The 20,480-nt window shown below is 40.1% G+C and overlaps 1 protein-coding gene across 1 annotated transcript; it reads right to left on the minus strand.

Annotated features, from left to right (window-relative positions):
• Positions 1-1,410: 1,410 nt before the first annotated feature.
• Positions 1,411-19,813, minus strand: MONOS_1026 (uncharacterized protein; the record flags this gene model as incomplete). The annotated part of the gene is made up of 3 exons (XM_067862693.1): positions 1,411-14,572; positions 14,798-19,609; positions 19,720-19,813. The coding sequence occupies 3 exons, from the start codon at positions 19,811-19,813 to the stop codon at positions 1,566-1,568; spliced, it is 17,913 nt and encodes a 5,970-aa protein (XP_067730047.1). The 3' UTR covers positions 1,411-1,565.
• Between the last annotated feature and the right edge of the window lie 667 nt (positions 19,814-20,480).

The raw sequence follows: 20,480 nt of genomic DNA on the forward strand, positions 1-20,480 counted from the left end.
CTGAAGTGGTATTTAAGAATTCAGAACCTTGAATCAGCCAACATCCAATATTTGATTTTATCCTAATTGACCCTCCGTCCCTAAAAGAAGAACTGTTAATAAATCGAGAATTTGTGATTTCGATACTGTTTCCATTCTCAAAGCATATTGACCCTCCTCTTCCTTTTGGAGCGGAGCACCCAATAAAAGTGCAACGTAAAACAGCAAGAGATAATAATGAACCAACAACTATTGCACCTCCACTTCCTGTTGTTGTTGTACACTGAAAAAATGAATCATCGCAAAACGTCGCTGATGTGTTCAATATTCTTCTTCCTTCAGCACCAACGAATTCTTCATGTATATTTGATTTTCTGGAATTCAAATTAAAAGAGTTGTTAAAAGAGTCTAGAACAGATAACGAAATCAAATGACTTGTTCTTTCAAAATCATTATTCAAAAAATCACAACACGATGTAAATGTGCACGAGCAAATTGAAATCACATTATGAATCAATTCATCTTTTAGAACATGAGTTTTAGAAGTTGAAGTGATATTCCAAAATGTTGAAGATTTTAGCAAAAAATTTGATGAAAACTGAGAAGATATAATATCAGAAAGAAGATGAAATGAAGCGATATGTGATGAAACAATACAAAGTGAATTCATTTGAGAAGAAGTGAGTAAGCGATTAAAAGAAATGACTGGTGAAATGAATTGTTTTGTATTGTCAAAAAATATCGAAATGTTGTTCAAAATCGCTGATGAAGATTCAATAACCAAAGGTGTTCTTGCGAATTTCGTTGAAAAAAGAAAGATGGACGAACAAGTGACAATCAATGAACTATCACTTATTATTGAGAGATGATAATTATGGCATTGCTTTAGCATTGTGCTTGATATTGAAAGTGTTGAATTGTGAAGATTAACACCACCAAAAATCGAAGAATAACATCCAAACATATAAAATTGCTCCTCAAATTCCAACTCAAGATTTATGCTTTCGAAACCTCTTTTTGAAAAAATCTGATTGTGAACATCTTTATTTTTTGTTTGAACAAGAAAAGAGTTTTCGATTTTCGAATCCTTCGTTGATTTTTTCAAATCATATTCATTCAAATTATTATTGGCAAAACACAAAATATCTCCTGAAAATCCATATTCAAAAATATTTCTTTTTTCGTTCTGAATGCTGGTTTTGTCTAAAGTTTGATTTATCATAAATTCATTGGAATCTGATTCAAAGCATCTTTTTGCAATGAATCCTTGAACAAAAATCAAACAAAAAATAATCATGTCACCGATGTAATTGAGCTAATTCAGCCTCAACTTAAAATCAAAAACACAAATTCGTGTTTTTTTGAATATTGGTTTACAACCATAATATTTTTGTTTTTTCAATTTTTTTTTAAAATATTCATTGAAAGATATTTGATGATAATGTCAAGCTGTTTATTTAACAAATTGGAAATAAAACGAAAATTTTAATTTTTTTAAATAACGATATTCAAATTTTCAAGTATTGGCAATATCACGTAAATGAAACTCATTACACAAAACCAATAAAAATTTCGAATACTAACAATCAGTTAAAACAACCGCTTCTTGATCGAATGAATTCAGTTCCTCCTTCCTTAAAAATAATTGAGCCATCAACAGAATCGATTCGAAAAGATAGTGAAGTCGATAATTTGGCATTTGAGGCTTGTTGAGAAGCAGCTTTCCAATCGAAAGGTTTGATAGCCCCATTTCTAAGGCGCTTTTTCTTAAACACAAACGGGGGAAGCAAAGATAGATGATAAAGTGCATCATTTTTATTGAGTTGCTTCATATCTAATTTACCAGAAGAAGGGTTAACATCAATTGAAGATACAGTAAGATTTGAACTAATATCATCAATAGGGCTGGACTTAGAAACTTGATCTTTCTTTTGGCCTTCATTTAATTGTTTTTGAACCAATGATAATGAAGGTGATATGCTTGAAGAAAAAGGTTCTGCTATTTCAGGGGTTGACATGGAGCACATGAGTGAATATTTACTCATGTGAAGAGCATTTGAACATTTTTCATATGCACCAGTATCAACAAGATGAGGAACATGTTCAATTTTCAACGAATTCCAACCTCTGCATTTCATCGCATCCAACAAAGATGATAAAACATATCGAAGCTTCTGAACTATCCACTCTCTTCTTATTCTCATTTCCTCTAATATACCTTCGTTCCTACTTCTGCAAAGTATGTCGTTCTCGTTCTCTTGACTGATGAAATCTGGATCATCGCTCTTCTCATGTTTGTGCTGGTGATGGCGCGACAGATGCATTCCGCCTCCCCTTTCCATGTTGTTCAGTTCTCGAAATCTGTTCCGCCTAATTCCATCTTGCCCAGTTGCATACAATATGCCAATGCCTGCAAAATATTCCACCTCTTCCAAGGGATACACACTTCCCCCATCTGATACAAGGCGAGATGTCAAACTCTCTTTCTCATTCTTCTCCTTCCAGTTTTCGCCAGATGCTGGCTTTGTCCCATTCCACCAGCACCCTCCTGTGGCACCGATACTTCTACATCCTCTTTTTGTATCATGCGAACTCAACACATCACCCACGCTACTCAGAAGCATCAGCGTGCTCATCTCAATAACTGTCCCACTTTCAATTGCGTTCTTCAAAATGTCTTTTCCTCTGAATTCCCCAATCATGTTGCCCAACTCCTCGCTTCGTCTTGCTTGCCGCCTGGTGCTGCGTTGCGAGAACACAGTGTATCCTTCATCCGCCGTTCGCCCAAAGTGATTCAGCGAAGAAGGAGAAGAAGGAATCACAAAAGTGGGACTACCACTCAACGCTGATGGCATCGATGATCCAAATGAGGGAGAAAGCGAAAATGGTGTTGGAGATTTGTGCTGCCCATTATGGCTCGTTGCCCTTTCTGAAGAAGAATGCTTCATTGAAGACGGTGATGAAATTGCATTGGATGCTCTTGAATCGTTTTCGATAAACACTGACTTTGTCGTCTTTGCCATTCGATTACTGTATCCATTCCCATTACGCCTTCCCTGTAGAAGATGTGTTGAGCTCATTGGAATTCCTTGTGTTGATGCTACTGCCCTTCCAACCACAGTGGGATTACTTTTTCTTTTCTTGCCTCCTTTTCTGCGAGATAATTTTGATGTTCTACGTCTTTTTTTGCCTTTTCGTTTCTTACTTGAATTGTCTTGTCCTTCTTCACTATCTTTCATAAGCATAACATGAATATCAGATTCCTTGCTGAAATCTGCTGCTTCTTCGACAGCATCAAGCTGGTAAGACTGATCTGGTTCTTCAGTCTTGTTTGACTCTTTTTGACTTTTCTTGATGTATTGCTTCTTTAAATCTTTTGACTTTTTGAGTGTTGATTTTGAATGAAGCTTCTTTTTCCTCTTCAACAATTTTGAACTGAGCTTGTCTTCCTCTTTTGTGTTAAGCCTTTCCTTTTTGTGCCCTGTGGCTGATGAATAATTGTTCTGAAGCAAAGAAAGCAAAGATGCTCCAATATTTCTTTTTCTTGTCACCATCTGAGTAACCGATGCATCATCAGTCGCTTCTGTTGACTGTTTCTGCAAATATGATTTTAACTTCGATCCATTTCCTTCATGTGAACTTAGCAAAGGTGAAGATTGCAATTTCTTATGCTTCGGTGAGCGAGGCAAATGAGGAGATGACTCCGTTGATTCAGTTGCTGTGTGCTCAGAAGAGAAAACAGTTGTATTTTCAGCATCTTCGTCTGTCGCAGTGGATGAGCTGTCCTCAGAACTTTTCCCTTCTCCTTGATGTTGATTGCTAACATTTGGTGACTGGCTTTTTTCTGTCAAATCGTCAAACATCATTTCATTGCTATCTGATTCGAGAAAGTTGCTTGAGCTATCAGCTTGCTCATCTTTATTATCTGCTGATGATTTATCCCTTTTCTTCTTTGTTTTAATGTGACTGTCCTCTTCGTTTCCTTCAGAAGTTGATTCATTTTCATCAAACAAGAACTCATCCCCTTCACTATCACCATCATCTTCTTTGTTATTGCTCCAGCGTTCTTTCTTGCTATTTGTCCCTGAAATCTCTATCTCATTTGCGCTGCTTCCTCTTCCTTCTCCAATCCACCCATTGTTTGTATTCCCGATTTCCCCTGCATTTCCTCCTTCTGCTGCAGCAGCTGTCGCCGCAGCAAGAAGAGCAGCACGACGAAGCTGCTTCTTTCTCGAATTCGTAGTCCACCTTCTGCTTCTCCTCGCTTTCTTCTTTCCTTTTTGTCTGCCTCGAGGTATTTTGCTCGAAGCATTCACAATTCCATTCATATCTTGCACAGCTGCATTTGGCACAACTGTTAGTGGCACGTTGTTTTGGGCTTGAATGGAAGCTAAACCAGTTTGTGGAATGATTCCTTCTACCAAGCTTGTTGCTGTTCCTTTCTTCACTTTTCGCTTCCTAATCTTCTCCACATACTGTGGAGGATCAAAATACACTCTTTTTCTTGATCTTCCCTTTGGCACATATCCGTATTTAGGCTCAAGCACAACATACTCTTCATACTCTTCATCTTCTCTACAGGGTGACAATGAGGGTGATTCAGTTCTAATATGTGTTTGTGTTGACAACGATGGGGAGGTTGTGAGCGGCGTGGTGCTCATTGAAGAAGGTGTCAATGAAGGAGACAACGAAGGACTCGAAGAATTCGAGTTGGGGTTCCGAGCCAAAGGAGTGGCCAAAGAATTGGCAGGATGAAATGGAAGCGATGGGGAGCGTGTCAGTGAATAAGAATAGAATTGTTGCTGTTGCTGTTGAGAAGGTGAGAAAGTGAGTGGCTTTGTGGGTGGTGTAGCTGATGCTGATAGACGTGAAGGAGAAACAGAAGAAGGCTGGCTAATTGGCGACTGATACATCGCAGAGGCAGACGTTTGAAGAGCGCTGCTTGGAGGCAACGATGTAGTCATAATCAGAGGACGGGTCTGGGAAGATGGTGATGGTGGAAGAGATTGTGGAGAAGAGGTGTTTGTGAGAATTCCGTGTAGATTTGGTGGCAGTGCATGAAACGCAAAAGAGGATGGAAGCATATTTGAGGCAGATGTTATGAGAGAAGGTGAGTCAGGAGCGTGTGTTTGTGTGCTTGATGGTAAATGAAGTGCAGTAAGTGGAAGTGAAGCGATTGTTGATGATTGAGGAGTTGTTTGCCCAGTAGAAGATGAAAAAGCAGAAGAAACATTTGCATTTAAAAGACTCTGTGATTGGCCTGGTTGTTGAATCAATGCGTTCCTCTGGCTGATTTGCTGGTGAAGTTGTTGTCTTTGCAAAGGTGTCATCGCTCGAAGTAGTTGAGGCTGCAATTGCTGTGTCATAATAGATGACAGATTATTTATTACTGGAAGAGTTTTCAGTGAAGGAGAAGAAGAGGAAGTGGAAGCAGAGGCAGAAGAAGAAGGATTAACTGCCAATGAACCGATTCCCATTTGAGAAGATGGAGAAGATGGAGAAGATGGCTGAATAGCCATCGATGCAGAAGGAGAAGACGGCAGATGCTTGGCAGATGACTGAGGAGATGTTCCAGTTGTTCCAGAAGCAGCTGAAGCTGCTGACACAACCTGCATCTGGTTGACTCTCTGCCGAAGGGCAGACGATTGAGCGGGAGAAGTTGCTGTAAATGGCTGCAACGAGCCACGCAACGGCATCAAAGCAGCAGTAGCTGAGGAAGGTACAGATGTTGATGAAGGAACGATGGCTGCATAGGCAGAGGAGGGAGAAGGAGGATAAGAAGAAGTGGCAGATGAGGATTGGACTGTATTTGCTTGAGAAGTGATTTGTGATCTTTCTTGATGTGAAGGAAGCATTTGGTGAATTGGAGAATTCGAAGCATTCAGCTGGCTTTGCATCTCAGTTTTCAAAAACTGCTGATGCGATGTTTGAGACTGCAACGCAAGAGATGTCTGAAAAGCAAGTGGAACTTGATGAGAAGCGAGCAACTGCTGTCTTTGTTTCTGCTCTTGTTGGAGTTGCATGTGCTGTTGGATTTGTAGCTGAAGAATCTTCTGCTGCTGAAGCGAAGAAGTTGAGTGGCTGTTCGGATGAGGAGAAGGGTTTGGATAAGCAGACATCTGCTCTTTGGCAAGCTGATCATAAGATATTGATTGATGCAATGTACCTGATTGTGAAGGAGATAAAGGAGAAGTTGTTGTTGTTGTAGTTAATGATGATGATGATGAAAAGGAGGTGAATGTTGGTGAAAGCAAATGAGAATCAGCAGATGATTGAGGTGATAAAGAAGTCAATGTTCTTGTTGATGATGCTGTGGATAAAGGAGTTGAAGGATTTGAAGAAGAAGTAGCAGAAATTGAATGTGTGGTTGATGTTGGCGTTGATAAAGGTGTGGTTTTTTGAGCTTGATTTCTCAAAAGCGATGCCAAAGAGGAATTTTGAGGCAATTGCAGTGCAATTTGGTTGTCTTTTTGAATGCTATTACTGTTTATATTCAATTTGGAGTCAGAAGGAAGAGCAATCGAACCAACAGAAGGCGGATGCTCAGGAGAATCAGAATAGACAGATTGAGTATTTTCTTTTGATGCAGTTGAATCTGTTGCGATTGTCTGCTCATTCGTAAGAGAGCGAAGAGAAGAAGGAGACGACAATGAAGGTGAGTGAGAAGCAGGAAATGGATTAGCATTTGAGCTTCGAGGAGAAAGTGAGGATGAAGTTGCAGAAGAAGGAGAAGAAAAAGACAACTCCACCATCTGCTTCGCACTGCTTCTTGTTGCTGGCTTCGGCTGTGAAGAATGCGGAGAAGGAGAAACAGAATGTCTCTGAAGGATAATTCGCTTCGGCACTTCTTTCGTTCTTTGGAGAGCAGTTGGTGACAATTGTTGTGTGCCATGCTGCACAGGCGATAAGCCAGTCAATGAAATAGAAGAAGATTGAATTGGAGGCGTGTTGCGAGCACGGAGGATACGGAAGCTCTCTGAAAGAGAGCTGAGATTGGTTGTTGAATTAATGCTGGTTTGAGGCGATGTTGCTGTTGCTGCTGCTGCTGATGATGATGATGTCAATGCTGTCAATGACTCAGCAATAGGATTTGTGTGTTTGCGGTGCTGATTGACATTTTTAAGTTGCTTTGAAGAGTTTCGGATAGGAACGTGAGAAACGTTAAGCCTTCTATTGCTTAATGGAGGTGTGGATAGTGTTGATGACAATACTGGCTTTTCACGTTTATTTGAAATTATTGTTGAAGAATGTCTAAATGAAGAGGCAGCTGAATGAATGTTGTGCAAAGTTAATGCCGCATTCACTTTCTTATCCAAAAAGTCCAACAAACAAAGCTGTGATTGCAACACGTTCTGATAGCGATTCAGAGTTGATGTGGAGTTAAATGGATGCAAAACAGTTTTCCCAACAATGAGAGATGAATGATTCACAGGAATTAGTGAGTTCAGCAGAACAATCATGTAAGCCGTCAAATTGTGTTGCACAAATGGCAGTGATGAAGCATACTGTCTATTAAATCCGTGTGCAGAGGCTAATGAAAATGCAGTTGAGGAAGACGAAGAAGGAGATGATGAAGGAGATGATGAATGATGTTTTCCAGAAATTGTCTGAGGAGCACAAAATGCCACGTTTGAACTGGAAAAGGAAGGTTGAGGTGAAAGTGTTGCATTTGTGGCTGAGAAAGGCTGAGGAGACAAAGAAGCAGGAGATGAAGGCGTTGATGTTGCTCTTTGAGGAGACGAAAAGGAGTTTGAAGGAGACAAAGAAGCTTTTCTTTTGGACGTAGGCGAAGGTGATGGAGAAGTGGCAGACGGAGAAGCAGAAAATGGAGCAGAGGAGCCTTTCTTGTTTTGTTCCTTTTGCATGTCTGAGGAAGATGTAGTCGAAGCAGATTGAGATGATGACGATGACGTTGACGAAGTGCTGGAAGATGTATCGTGCTGAGACAAGTTCGGCAAGTCCATTGAAGAAATAAGCGGAAATGGAAACACATTAGCACGTCCGGTTTGCCTGGAACTGACAGAAAACGGGAGTTCTTCGATTGCGCGATATGAAGACGGAGATGAAAGTGCACAGTAAGTCGGCGTGGATGCAATGGAAGAAGGAGAAGTCAGCAGGGTTTTGACTGAAGTGAACGGAGATGGAGACAAAAATGATGGCTGCGAAGGTGAAACATCGTAGTGCTTCTGACTCAAAGAGCGCCTCAAGCGAGTGAAGTGGGTTGGCTGTGAAGAATGGCCTGGATAAAAATTATCAGAAAGGTTGCCTGCTTTTGACAAGCAAGACTCTTTCAGAAATGATGAATGATACAAATGTGATGTTTCTGACAAATCGAAGTGGAGTGGTGTGAAGGCGGAAAGTGAAGACAGTGAACGAAGAGAAGCGGAAATGTGTGAAAAGATCAGTTTTTGAGGCAGTTGAGGATCAGCTTTCCTTTCAGAGGATTCAACAGGCAGGATGAAAGAAGAGGATGTTGGTGTTTGAACAAGGTACCTGAAAGCAGGGGATGAAGTGAACGAAATTAAAACATCTGTGTTTGGAGGTGTCTGAATGCGTGAAATGTGAAGCGTTTGAAGTGCAGCTGAGGTTAATGGCTTGTTCACCAAATAAATTGACTCGTTTAGCTCTTTTGCTTTTGAAAGATCTGCACGTAAAGGCAATAAATCAGGCATATTTCTGTTATTGCTGGCTTTTCTGCTGAAAGCAACGCAACTCGAGCAAAACAGGTCTGCTCCAAGTTTCGCTCTGTTTCTCAGTGACAAATGTGGCTGATGCATTTGATACTGAAGATGCAAGTCTGTTTGTGTGATGCTCAGAATGCCCAGAATGTTGTTGAATGATGCCATCAACTGAAGTGCTTCTTCTCCACAAGCAGACAAGCTGCGCATCATGTCAATTCCATTGAAATTGCTTCCATTCCCATTGATTAACATTGAAGGTGAAGATGACGACGTTGACGAATGAGAAGCTGGAGATGAAGGTGTTACCAATGAAGGCGATGCATAAGCAGTATTGTTGTATCCAACTTCTCCTAACATCAGCTTTTGTGCCAGCGCCTGCAGCTCGCCCAGCCACCACTGTGATGTTCCTTTCATTCCACTCACAATACTCTTTCCGCTCAGCTGTGAAAGAAAATCAAGTTCGTGTGACTGACGCAAAATTGCATAGCAGCGCAGCAGATAAACAGACGAAGGTGTTGTTGAAAGTGCAATGGAAGGTGACGAGGAATGTTGCGACAGTTCGTTCGCCTGCTTCAGAGCTCTTCTTGCTGCAGATGAAAAATGTGGTGTTTTCAGCTGTTTGAACTGATTTTGTGGAAACAGAGATGACAAATTGTGGGAGCGAGTTTTCAGTCGTTGTGAAAGTGTAGTGATAAGCGGACGAGATAGAGGAAGATTTGTTTCAATGCGAAACGGAAGAGAAGAAGGGCGATTTTGAGAGAGAATTGGCTTAGCAGAATGAGACATTTTGATAATAACAGAAGAGGAGGTGGAGGAGGAAGGCAATAAAGAAGAAGCATTTGATTTGTTCAGCTTGATTGAATAAGAAAATGAATTTCCATTTTCTTTCTTTGTGCTTGCTGTATCGCATTTCTCTATGAATGAGCTTGCAATCGTTGAATTCAACACCTTTTTGCCTTCAACATTCTGTTTGTTTTCTGCTTCCATTTGAACTCTCTTTTGTTCATCTGCAAACAACTGAAGCATCTGCATCGACGGTGCATGCCTTGCTACTGCTGCCACATCCCGTGCAAAGGCAGCGACTTCTCTTTCGACACCAAGCAGCTGGTTGTTGTAATCATCACCCAAGTTCAAAAGGATCGTACGACAGAACTCGTGATAGAGAGAATTAATTAGCATTTTCTGTGCATTCAGTTCAGCTGCTGCTTCTTCTTCCTCTTCCAACAAAGAATCATCCTCTACTTCATCAATTTCATTTTCTTCGTAACTTTCGACATTGTTTTGCGTGATATATGGATAGTTTGGATTGATAGGTTGCATCCTTCCATCGATAGCAAAAGGAGAATAAGGCACACTTGAACCAGAAAGCTGGGGAGTGGCTGTGTGATCTTCACCACGTGAAAAAGGTGAATTCAAGGCAAACTGTCCAGATCGTTGAGAACTCATAGAAGGTGAAGAAGACGATGAAGCAAAAGAAGGCGATTTAACAGAAGAAGAAGAAGAAGCCAAACTCATGGCAGACGGGAAAGAAGAGGATGAAGTGTATTGATAGCTCTGTGAAGGCTGTGGCGAGGAAAGTGCATTCAATGGAATAGGAGAAGTGAACGTGAAAGGTTGGCTGTGCATATTTGACAGAGAAGGTGAATGAGTTGATGTTTGAGGAGGGGTCGAGGAGTATAATGAGTTTCGAAGTGCAATTCCTCTGTTGAAAATGACTGGAAAACCCAAGCGAAACATCTTGGCCAGTGAATAAAAATACCATTCAACACGATCATATCGCCTTGCGATGCACTTGTTCCCATTCTCAAATATATCAAATTCTTCGGAAGATGATTCATTTCCATTGTTAGCCAATGGCTCCTTTTGATCTTTTGATGAAGAATTTTTCTTTTGCATCTTGCTTGATTGAATATCTGATGTTTCTGAACTATATTCGCTTATTGTATTTTCATCGCTCTCTTCTTCCTCATCCTCTTCTTCTTCATCTGTGTTCATTTGAGGTTTACGCAAATTTGTATGATTTTCACTTTCATTTTCGTTTTCATTCTCTTTCTCATAACCTGATTCACTTGAGTCAGAATAATTATGTTCCTTTCTCATCTTTCTTGTCAATCGGAAGGCTTCAGCAGGAGAAACCTCATTTCCATTCAAATGTGTTTCATCAAAGAGAAGAGAATGTCTTATTGTTGAAGTTGCTTCATCATCCACAAGATTGCCATGCTCATCTAACGACATATGAAGCTGACCAAGAGAAGGAAAAGGAATAGAAAGCAGAACGAGTGCAGGATTGAAAATGGAACGAACGCTTGAAATATTTTGCTTTTTAATGCTTTTTTCTGATTTATTGAAAGTTTTGTCTTTTATTTCATTCCTTTTAGAACTGTTAGCTTCGTCGTGTTCTTCAGTCTTTTCATTGTGAATATCTTTTTTTTCAGTCAATTCCTGTTTGGCCTGCAGAGTTTGAGGAAGATTTGCTTTTTGTTCATCAGAAGTCACAACTGTCTGAGTATTGACTGTCGATTCAGATGAAGAAATATTTGTGGGTGATGTATCCAATTGCTTGGTATCAATCTTTACTGAAGAATGATCTTTTGTTAATTCAGAAATGTTGTTATTCTCTTTCACATCAAAACATTCTGTGTTTTTTATTGCAACCTTTTCACTTGATTCTGTTTGCTTTGAACGCAAATCAGATAAATCCTTCGTCTTGTTTTTCGTTTGTGTGACAGACTTTGCTGAGGCACTATCTTTCTTTGAGCTGAAAAGCCATTCAGAATCTTCAAGTGACGTTGGAGTCAAAAACGGAAGAGTTTTATCAGGCAATGGATCGAATGGAATGTTCAGAGGAGATAAAGGCGGTAAGAGCAACTGTGTTGTTGTTAGTGATTCTGTGTCATTGCTTTCTTTTTCAGTTTGTATCTGTTGGCTTTGAGTGCTTTCTGTGTCTTCCTTCATCTGAATGCTTGAGTTTTCATTGTTTTCCTCTTTTTCCATTTCTTTTTCATTTTCCTTCTTCTCATCAAAACTGGTTCTTTCTTCAGCTTCATCTGAAAAGCTCACATTTTCATCTGTTTTTGTGAAGCGTAGAGGAGGCGACACAACAAAAGGACGGCATCTAACATCTGACAGAACATCAATTGAACGAGAAAGTGTGCGAAGAAGAGAAGAAAGTGAGGAAAGAAGTGCAAAAAGTGGAGGAGTGAGAAACAGCGGAAGAGAAGGAGAAGTTGGATTCGAGTCAAAAATGTGAGAATCGCCCTCTGAATCAAAAGATGAACAAAAATCGGAGTTTGTATTTGGTGAAGCTGAATGTTGGCTTTCAAATTTCTTTTTCTTCTGCAAATACATTCTGTCTTTAAAGAACCAACGAAGAACAACATCAGCAACATAACAGAACGAAGAGATTTCAGATGCTAAAACAGCCAATGGTGAAGTTGTTTGCTCACAGGAATAAGCTGTTGTGAGCAGATTTGAACTAATTGGTCCATTTGAACTTAACATAGAAGGATTATTTATTTGATTTGCAGAAGAAGATGAAGACAATGCTGAACTCTCCAGTTTTGCCTTGAATGGCATTGATCCAAAAACAGACGGAGAAATCGGTGAAAGCGAGCGTGAATGTCCGCTACATGGAAGATTGCCGAAGCTAAACGTTGGATTGCCCTGAGGAGGAGGTGAAGGCGGCACGCCCAGGTCCACTTGATAGCTGCCAGCATTCGCTGGGAACGAAGACTGAATTCCAAATGGCGAGTTCTTCAGCAAAGAGTCAAGCCCATCCAGCATCAGTTTCTTGTTCTGCTTCTCTTCTTCCTCTTTCTTCTTCATCAGCCTCCGATTTTTCTCGGCCTGTGTTGATTTGCGCCTCGCTGGTGTAAATCGCCTTGCTCTTCGCTTCCACACTGTCCTAACCTGCGGATTTCTGTTCTTTGCTGTTTGAATCTTTTTCAGCTTCTTCTCTTCCTCTTTCCTCTTTGCCTCTTCCGCTTTCACCAACCTCAGCCCTTTCTCTTCCCACACATGCAACATCAGCTCCATTGCTAAGCGGAATGCAACACTTGGCAATGAGCATTCACTTATGTATGGAATATAATATTCACTGTGATGAGGCTGTGGATGCAGATCAGGTGGAGTGAATCTGTTGAATGTGTCAGGCAGAGGAAGAGCACCAGAAAGAAAAGCTGATGTGTTTGACGCAATATAAGGGAGAGAGGATGAAGTTGTCTGATCAAATGGAGAAGAGCTTGATGGGTATTGAAGATTAGAACTTGAATGAAGAGAATTATTTAGTGTGGAGATGACTGTTTCAGTTGAATTCTTATTTGAATAATGAAAAGTTAAAGAAGAAGAAGAAGAAGCAAATGGAAGATGCGAAATCACACAAGTTGACGGAGCAGCCGGACTTGGTGGTGGGACCAGCAGCTGTTTATGAGCTTCTGACTGAATTGGCGCTAAAATGGGTCTTAGCGGAGGCAGATAAAACAGCGACAATCGCTTCATTGAGCTGTTCAGCTGGTAAAGAAACAGAAGAAGCAGAGGAGCAGAAACGGTGGGTTTCAAGCGCTGCCTGTCTTTCTCTGACTTCTTTCTGTGTGATTGTGACGATAAGCCATTACCATGATGCCCATGAGGCGTCAGCACAGATCCCGATGAGTTGTCATTTTTGTATCGCTTCTCTTCACTTTTCTCATTCTCATTCTCGTTTTCCTTCAAATTCCAGAATTCTCCGTAATTTTCGTTTGGCTTTTCCAGAATAGCTCTCATTGCCTCGTCACTCTCCAGTTCTCTCCCTCTCTCTCGTTCTCTTTCCTTCTCTTTCTCCCCTTTGAGGATTTGCACCCAATCAAGCCCACTCAAAATGCGCAGATCTGTAAGCGCCACAACCGCCTGCCGCATTCTGTGCACCACACGAGGAAGCGAATACAGTGACTCGACACGTAAAAGCCGGCAGAACTCGTCAAAAAGTGTGGTTGTGGCGATGGAGGATGTTTGCTGTGAGGAGGAGATGACAGAAAAAGAAGGAGAAGACAAAGAAGAGGAGGAGCTGTTGTATGAGGGAGGAGGAGTGGAAACAGGAGGAGGGATCTGATATGACGAGGCTGAAGAGGAGGTCAATGAGGAAGAAGAAGACGAAACGTACGAATTAGCTGGATGATGCGATGATGTCATAAAAGCAATTTGCATAGAGCCAAACAACTGGTGAATGGTTTTCCAGCTAAGTGGCGTGAAAGAGCGCTTCATCTGTTGAATGCACAGATTGCACAGCGATTGCGCAACATTCTGGAAGAAGCGGATGAAATGTGAATCCATTCTGGTATCTCCCAAAGATGCAGCTGATGAAGAAGAATTTGAAGAGAAAGATGTTCGAGACGAAGGCGAAAGGTTGTATCTGCTGCTGCTCCTCTGCTTTCTGACTGCTGTTGGTTTGAATAGTTTGTTTGCCACTCTCAAAGAACGACCGTTGGCTGGAGCAGACGGAGACGCAAAGCGCAGCCTCCGCTTTGCCGGGAAAGAAGGAGAGGAGAAAAGACGAGGCGAGGTGAAAGAAGTTTGGGATTGGCGAGAAGGAGAGAGAATGGGAGAGAAAGGAGAAAAAGGAGAAGTTGAGTGGCGAGTAGCACGTGGAGTGCTGATTGGTGTGCTGCTTTGAGACATTGCTTCTGGTGTGACTGAGCCATCAAATGAAGCAGAGGACGCAAGGCGATTGTTCGTTGGAGTGGTTTTGAAGTTCATTGAACTGTTTCGCCTGATCACGTTGTTTTGTTGTTTGTTCATTTGATCTTCTGTTTCTGACTCAGAATCCAGCCATTTCGTATCATCAACATCAATTTCTCCTTCTCCTTCTTCTCCTTCTTCTCTTCCATTTCCCTCTCCAATCTGTTCTTCGACAGGTGGGAAAGATGCTTCATTCTCTTCTAAGTCGAATTCAGGTGAAAAAAATGGACTTTCCGTTTTAGACTTTCGATTTCTTTTGTTCAAAGGAGTCTTCCTTCTGCTTTTGCTTCTGTTGAATGATGGGGTTGAGTGATTGCTCGCAGAATAACCCTTTCGCCTTCTGCTATAATTATTGTTATACATTCTGTCATTTCCATTAAAAGAGTTGTTATCATCATAATCATCATCATCATACCCAAATTCACCTTCATCTTCTTTCTCATCATATCTCCCCATCCCCCTATCATCTTCATTCTTATAACCAGCACCTTTTTTGCTCCCATTCTCCATCAGCATCTTCTTCCTGTGTGCGAATTCTTCATTCATCACCCTGATTTTGTTCGAAAGCGGCGCCAGAACATCCAAAATTGAGTTGATGCGCGACACAACCACGTCAATCTCAGACAGCTCGTTCTCTTCTCTTATCTGCGCCTCTTCAAATATCATCTTCTCTGACAGCTTGAACCCTCCTTCGTTTCCCGAGCGCACTGAAATAAGCCACGCATTCAGCAGGAAAAAGCCATCGGGATCGGAATTGGGGAAAGATAAAGGTAAAGATGAAGTGGATAAGAGAGAGAGATTATGAGAGGTGGACAAGTAATTGTGTGATTCTAAGGCTGAGACAATGAAAGAGGCAGAAAGAGAGTTCAAATGAGAAGAACACGAAATTTGCGAATTGGAAGTGCTGTTTGAATTGCTTAACAGAGAAAATGGAGTTGAGCGCTTTCGAGAAATTTTCGGTGAAAAAAGAGTAGTTGATAGGCGATTCTTTGAAGAAGAAGAAGAAGAAGGCAAAGCAGACGTTCCAATCCAAACGTGTGATGCTGAATGCAACACAGCTGGATACAAGAAAGGATGAGGCAGCATTCGCAGTGAGGGAATTTTTGGTGGATTGTGCGAGTTTTCAGCAGCCAAACGATAAGAAGGACCAAAAAGAGTCAAGTTTGAAGAGAGAATTGTTGGCGGAGGAAAAGGTGTGGCTGAAGGGTAAGGGCGGAGTGGAGGCAGATGAAGTGGTAAGGTTGGATGAAGTTGATGAAAGAAGCTATGTGCAACGAGAGAGAAAAGCGGGGTTGGACGATTTGATGAAGGAAGGAAGGTGAAAAATGCAGTGAAATCCTGCAAAACTGATGGAGAAGAAGACGAGCGGCATTTCTTGGCTGCAAGAAAAGCGTATGCATTGGGTCTTTGTGAGTCTTCCAGAGATTGTTTTTCTTGATCCGCAGAGTTTGCAGAAGAAGGAGAAGGAGAAGGAGAATTGGAAGAAGCAACAGAAGCAGAAGGCGCCAGTGAAGACGGAGATTTGGCTGTTTGCTCGCTGTCAGACAGAACAGAAGGAGAGGAAGATCTCGAAGAAGAAGCAGAAGCATGAGCCGAAGAGCTCAATGAACGCTTGTGATGAGAATGAGACGAGGAGGAGGAAACAATCGAAGCAGAAGAAATTGAAGAAGCAGAAGAAACAGAAGATGGAGCTGAAGAAAGAGGAGAAACTTTAGTTGAATCTGATTTGTCAGCTTGTGATGACACATTGAAATATTGGTGCTGCTGCAGAAAAACATACTGCTGATACACAGCAAGTGCTCGTGCAGCATCGCTGGAGGAGATAAAAGAAGGAATTGTGCGCTTTTTGTGCTTACGTTTTTGTTTTTGTGTTTGTATTTGTTTTTGATTGTCATCTGATTTGTGTGAAGAATTCACTGCTGATTGTTGATCTTTGCTTGTTAATGAATTATCATTGAGCAATTGAGCATTTTGAACATTTTTTTCGATCTTTTCTTTTGTTTCAATAGAAGTATTGTCAATTTCCTTGTTTTGTAAATCCAAAGCAGCCGATTCAACACCCAATTGCACGGGAGATGACTCCACAGAAGGCGGAATGGCCTCTTCAGAAACAGGCAGCTTAGAAGAATGCGACAAAAACGAAGGGAGGGCAAAGGGTGTTGTTTTGAGTGGAGATTGAGCAGTGGCTGATGGTTGTGAATCATTTGGCGAATGTTCAAGATCCAATGAAAGAACTGAATTGCTTTCGGCTTTTGCCTCAAATGAAGTCAAATCTTCTTTCATTTTCTGTTTTTCGATGTTAGTTTTTTCTTCCTTTTCTGAAAGAACAGAATTTCTTTCAAACAATTTTGATGCTTCCAAATGAAGAAATGAAATCAGTTTGATAGCTGCACCGAATCCTTGGCTTTTCATGTATTGCTTCTCCACATCAGTATATTCACGTGTTGAGATCAATGACGAAATTGAATTTTTTTGTGACAGAGAAACTGAGTTATTATCATATGTTCCATTTTTCTGGTGTTCAGTTCTTTCATTATATGACGCAATTGATGATGAAGAGAGAGGAAGGTGGAGGAGCGGAACAATCGCGTTTAGCACTTTGTCTTCTCTTTCCTTTCGAGTGGCGTGGAAGTCTTCAATAATTGAGGTCATTTCTGCTTCAGTGAATGAAATAGGTAAATTGTACTTCGATTGATCAGAAGCTTCGTTTTGAGGGTAATTAAATGACTTCGAATAAGAAGAAGACGGATCATTCAATTTTGATGAAGACTTATTTGAATTAAGTGTGCTTGCCGATTGATCAGAGCCCATTGAAGAGGAATAATAATCAGGTTGCCCAGAACTCCTCATCCATCTCCCGTCTTTTCTGTTTTCAAAGGCAATTTCTTCATTCGAAGTCTGTTCATCGCTTTCGCCATTTCTCATTTTTGGCTCTTTTCCTTCTTTTTGTTCTTTTTGTTCTTTTTGCTTCATTCTCTCGCACATCATCTGGCTCAGCTTCATCCACTCACATTCAGCTGTGCAGAACTCAAATAAACGAAAAGTCAATGAGAAAAAAGAGGCAGAAGGAAGAAGTCCCTTTATGGTTGTGTTGAGAAGAGCATATTCTTCAGTGGCTTCGATGTTTGGCTGTGTGTTGAGGAGAAGAGGGGATGCGACTGAGTAAGGAAGAGAGCTGGACAAAGAGAGGGAGAAAAGCGAAGAAGAAGAAGAAGAAAAGGAGGAGGAAAATGTTGAAGAAGAAGATGAAGCATTCGATGCCTTTGGGGCTTGTGTGACTGCTTCATCTATTTGTCGTGCTGATTTCAAAGAAGATGAAATGTTATTGCTTTGTTGAAGTTCATCTGACGAATAATTTTTGATTGTTTTGTTCTCAAAAAACGAAGGAAGTGGAACATAGTCAATGTCAGGCAGAGAAATTTGTGCTTTTGCAGAATCAAAGTCACATTTAAAATACTCAGAAAAAATAGAATTGCGTGAGTTGCCCTGCTTTTCATTTGATGTTGCTGTTTTAATGTTTTCATGTATTCTTTCATTTGTTGCTGGTTCATCGATGACATTTCTGCCCATATCATCTTTGAGCTCAGCTTGTGTTTCAGTTTGTTTCAGTTCTTTATCATCACTTATTAAATTGCTTTGATGTTCTTCATTTTTAGCAAGAATGTTTCTTTCGAACTTTTCTCCATTTGCTTTTCTTCTCTTCTTTTTCCTTTCACCGCGTTCATCTGCTGTTTTCTTATCAACAATCAACGAAGGCGAAAAGAGCAGAAATGTGCCTTTTGAAGAGTACTGGTCAGCAAATAGTGGAATGCGCGGCTCAAACGGCGACTCAGCAAATGATTGGCCGTCCAATGCGAAGAAGGAACGATGTGTTGGTGAATTCAATCTCAATGGTGATTCCTTTCTGGTTGTTGATGGTTTATGTGTTTGAATAGTTGGTCGAAGAAGAGACGAGTTAGAGAACACCTGTGGAGATTTATTTACAGTTGATTCAAAGTGTGATGACTTCTTCGAAAGTAAAGAAGGATCAAAAGATATTTCTGATGACAGTGATGACGACGATGATGATGAAAATGAGTCATTGTGAAAACTGTGTGATTTGAGCAGAGGCTGAGGAATTGGAGGAGAAAACACTGAAGGGCCAAGTGTGTCAGATCCGCTGTTGAGAAAAGAATCCATTTTTTTCTCTGTTTGAAGAGGATTTGAAGGATGAATTTGTTGAGTCAGTTCGGAAGAGGATGAAATAGAACTGTTATTGCAGTAGATTTGATCATTATGAATCGAAGCATTTCTTGAAAGATGTTTTTCTTTTATTTCATCATCCTGCTCGCTAAACAGATCATTTTTGAGTTCATTTTCTGATTCGCTGCTTTCAAACTCTATTTCTTCCGAATATTGTTTTTGAAGAGAGCTTCCTGATTTGCGGGATGTGTCAGAATCTATTGCTTGTTTTGTGTTTCCTGTTTGAAAAGAGGATGTATATGAAAGAGTTGATGCTCTATGAGGAAACGTACGAGTAAGAGGACTCATCATGGCAAATGCAGAGCCCGTAGTTGACTGATGAAATGAGTCTGACAAATCGTTCTGTTGAAGAGACAGAGAATTTACCAAAGGAGAAAACGACGACTCGGAACTTAATGACAGCTGAGTAAGACCAGATGAGTTAAACAGCAACGAATTCTGTCCTGAGGATGGAGAAAGAGCTGATGATCCCATTGTTTGCATTGCATGTCTTGTCATATGGCGAGGTGGTATCGAAGTACCAAAATCCCAGTTTTTTGAATCTGTGTAATTGTCTCCGGTAGAAGAAATGCTTCCATATGCATCCCTCGTTGAATTATGATCAAGTAATTGCGCAGACGGGTCCAGAAGTTGTGAGGAATGAGCTTGTTCAGCATCAACATAAAGTGTTAACGGGACTTGATGGCGTACTCTTGATCGCCTTTTGAGTCCAAAATAAGATTTTCTTTTTCGCTTCTTCTTCTTAGCAATTCCATATTCATTTTTAGCTGCGCTATCCTCTTTTAATTTTAAACTGACTTCTTTATCAGGAAAAAATGAACCATCAATATTATTCTGAGTTTTTTTGTTATCAGGTTGACTTTCAGTTGCTTCTTCAGAACGAGTTGTTCCATCGTCATCGCTAGAATTTTCTGATGATGAACTTTGTTCAGTTCCCGTTTCAGAGAGAACTTTCGGACTGTTGTTTTCATTTTGCTCTCTTGGTTCTGAAAAAGCTTTAATCAAAGAAAATTCATTCCCAAAAATAAAAATGGATTACAAATATAATAATATGCAGATTCAAGAATAAAAATCGAAAATTTGAGACATAACAACAGACACCAACCTGTATCATCTTTCTCTTGATTCAAAGTCTCTGAAAAAGAAGTTTGGTGCTCTGGTAGAAACGTGTCCAAATATTTTTCATTAACTTGTGCCATTGAAATCTGTTCAAAATGGCCTGTGCACTTTTAAAAAGAAATGAAATAAGTTTATTTTGATCTGGACCATATATTTTTTCTTGAAAGATGATAAGAGCATTCTACAATGAAAAACAAAACAGTTCTTGTTTGAAATGATTGCATTCAACATGAACTTCAAAATGAAAATTTCATAAGACCGTGAAAAAACTTAGACTCGCCTTTACAGCTTATTAAGGCATTTACGATTTCTCTTTCATATTTCATATCAAATCATCAAATAATCTCAACAGACAAAACATTCTCATCCTAAAAATTCTATCAAGTATAAGCTATTAAACAATTTATGTGCTCAATACATAATGAATCAAAATCAACATTTTGAAGGCTTTACAAGAGAATAAAATTTGCATAAAAATATATTTTCCACATCTTATGAAATCGAAAAACTTAAAATATCAATATTGGAAATGAAGCTCGAGAAAAATTAAAAATAGAAAAAGGAAAAGAAAACAAAAAAAGATATCAAATAAAGTGCTGTATTTAACGACTCAAATAATCAAGAGTAATTTTTACTCCATCAACTCTGAAACTTTACGAAGAAAGATATAAAACAAATTTAATCTACAATTCAATAAAAGAATTAAAAATTTAATAGAAACTGCAGGAAAAGAAATGTCACATAAGA

The sequence above is a fragment of the Monocercomonoides exilis genome (genome assembly GCF_001643675.1).
Source record: "Monocercomonoides exilis strain PA203 chromosome Unknown scaffold15-1837935, whole genome shotgun sequence".
In the NCBI taxonomy this organism is placed as follows: Eukaryota; Preaxostyla; order Oxymonadida; family Polymastigidae; genus Monocercomonoides; species Monocercomonoides exilis.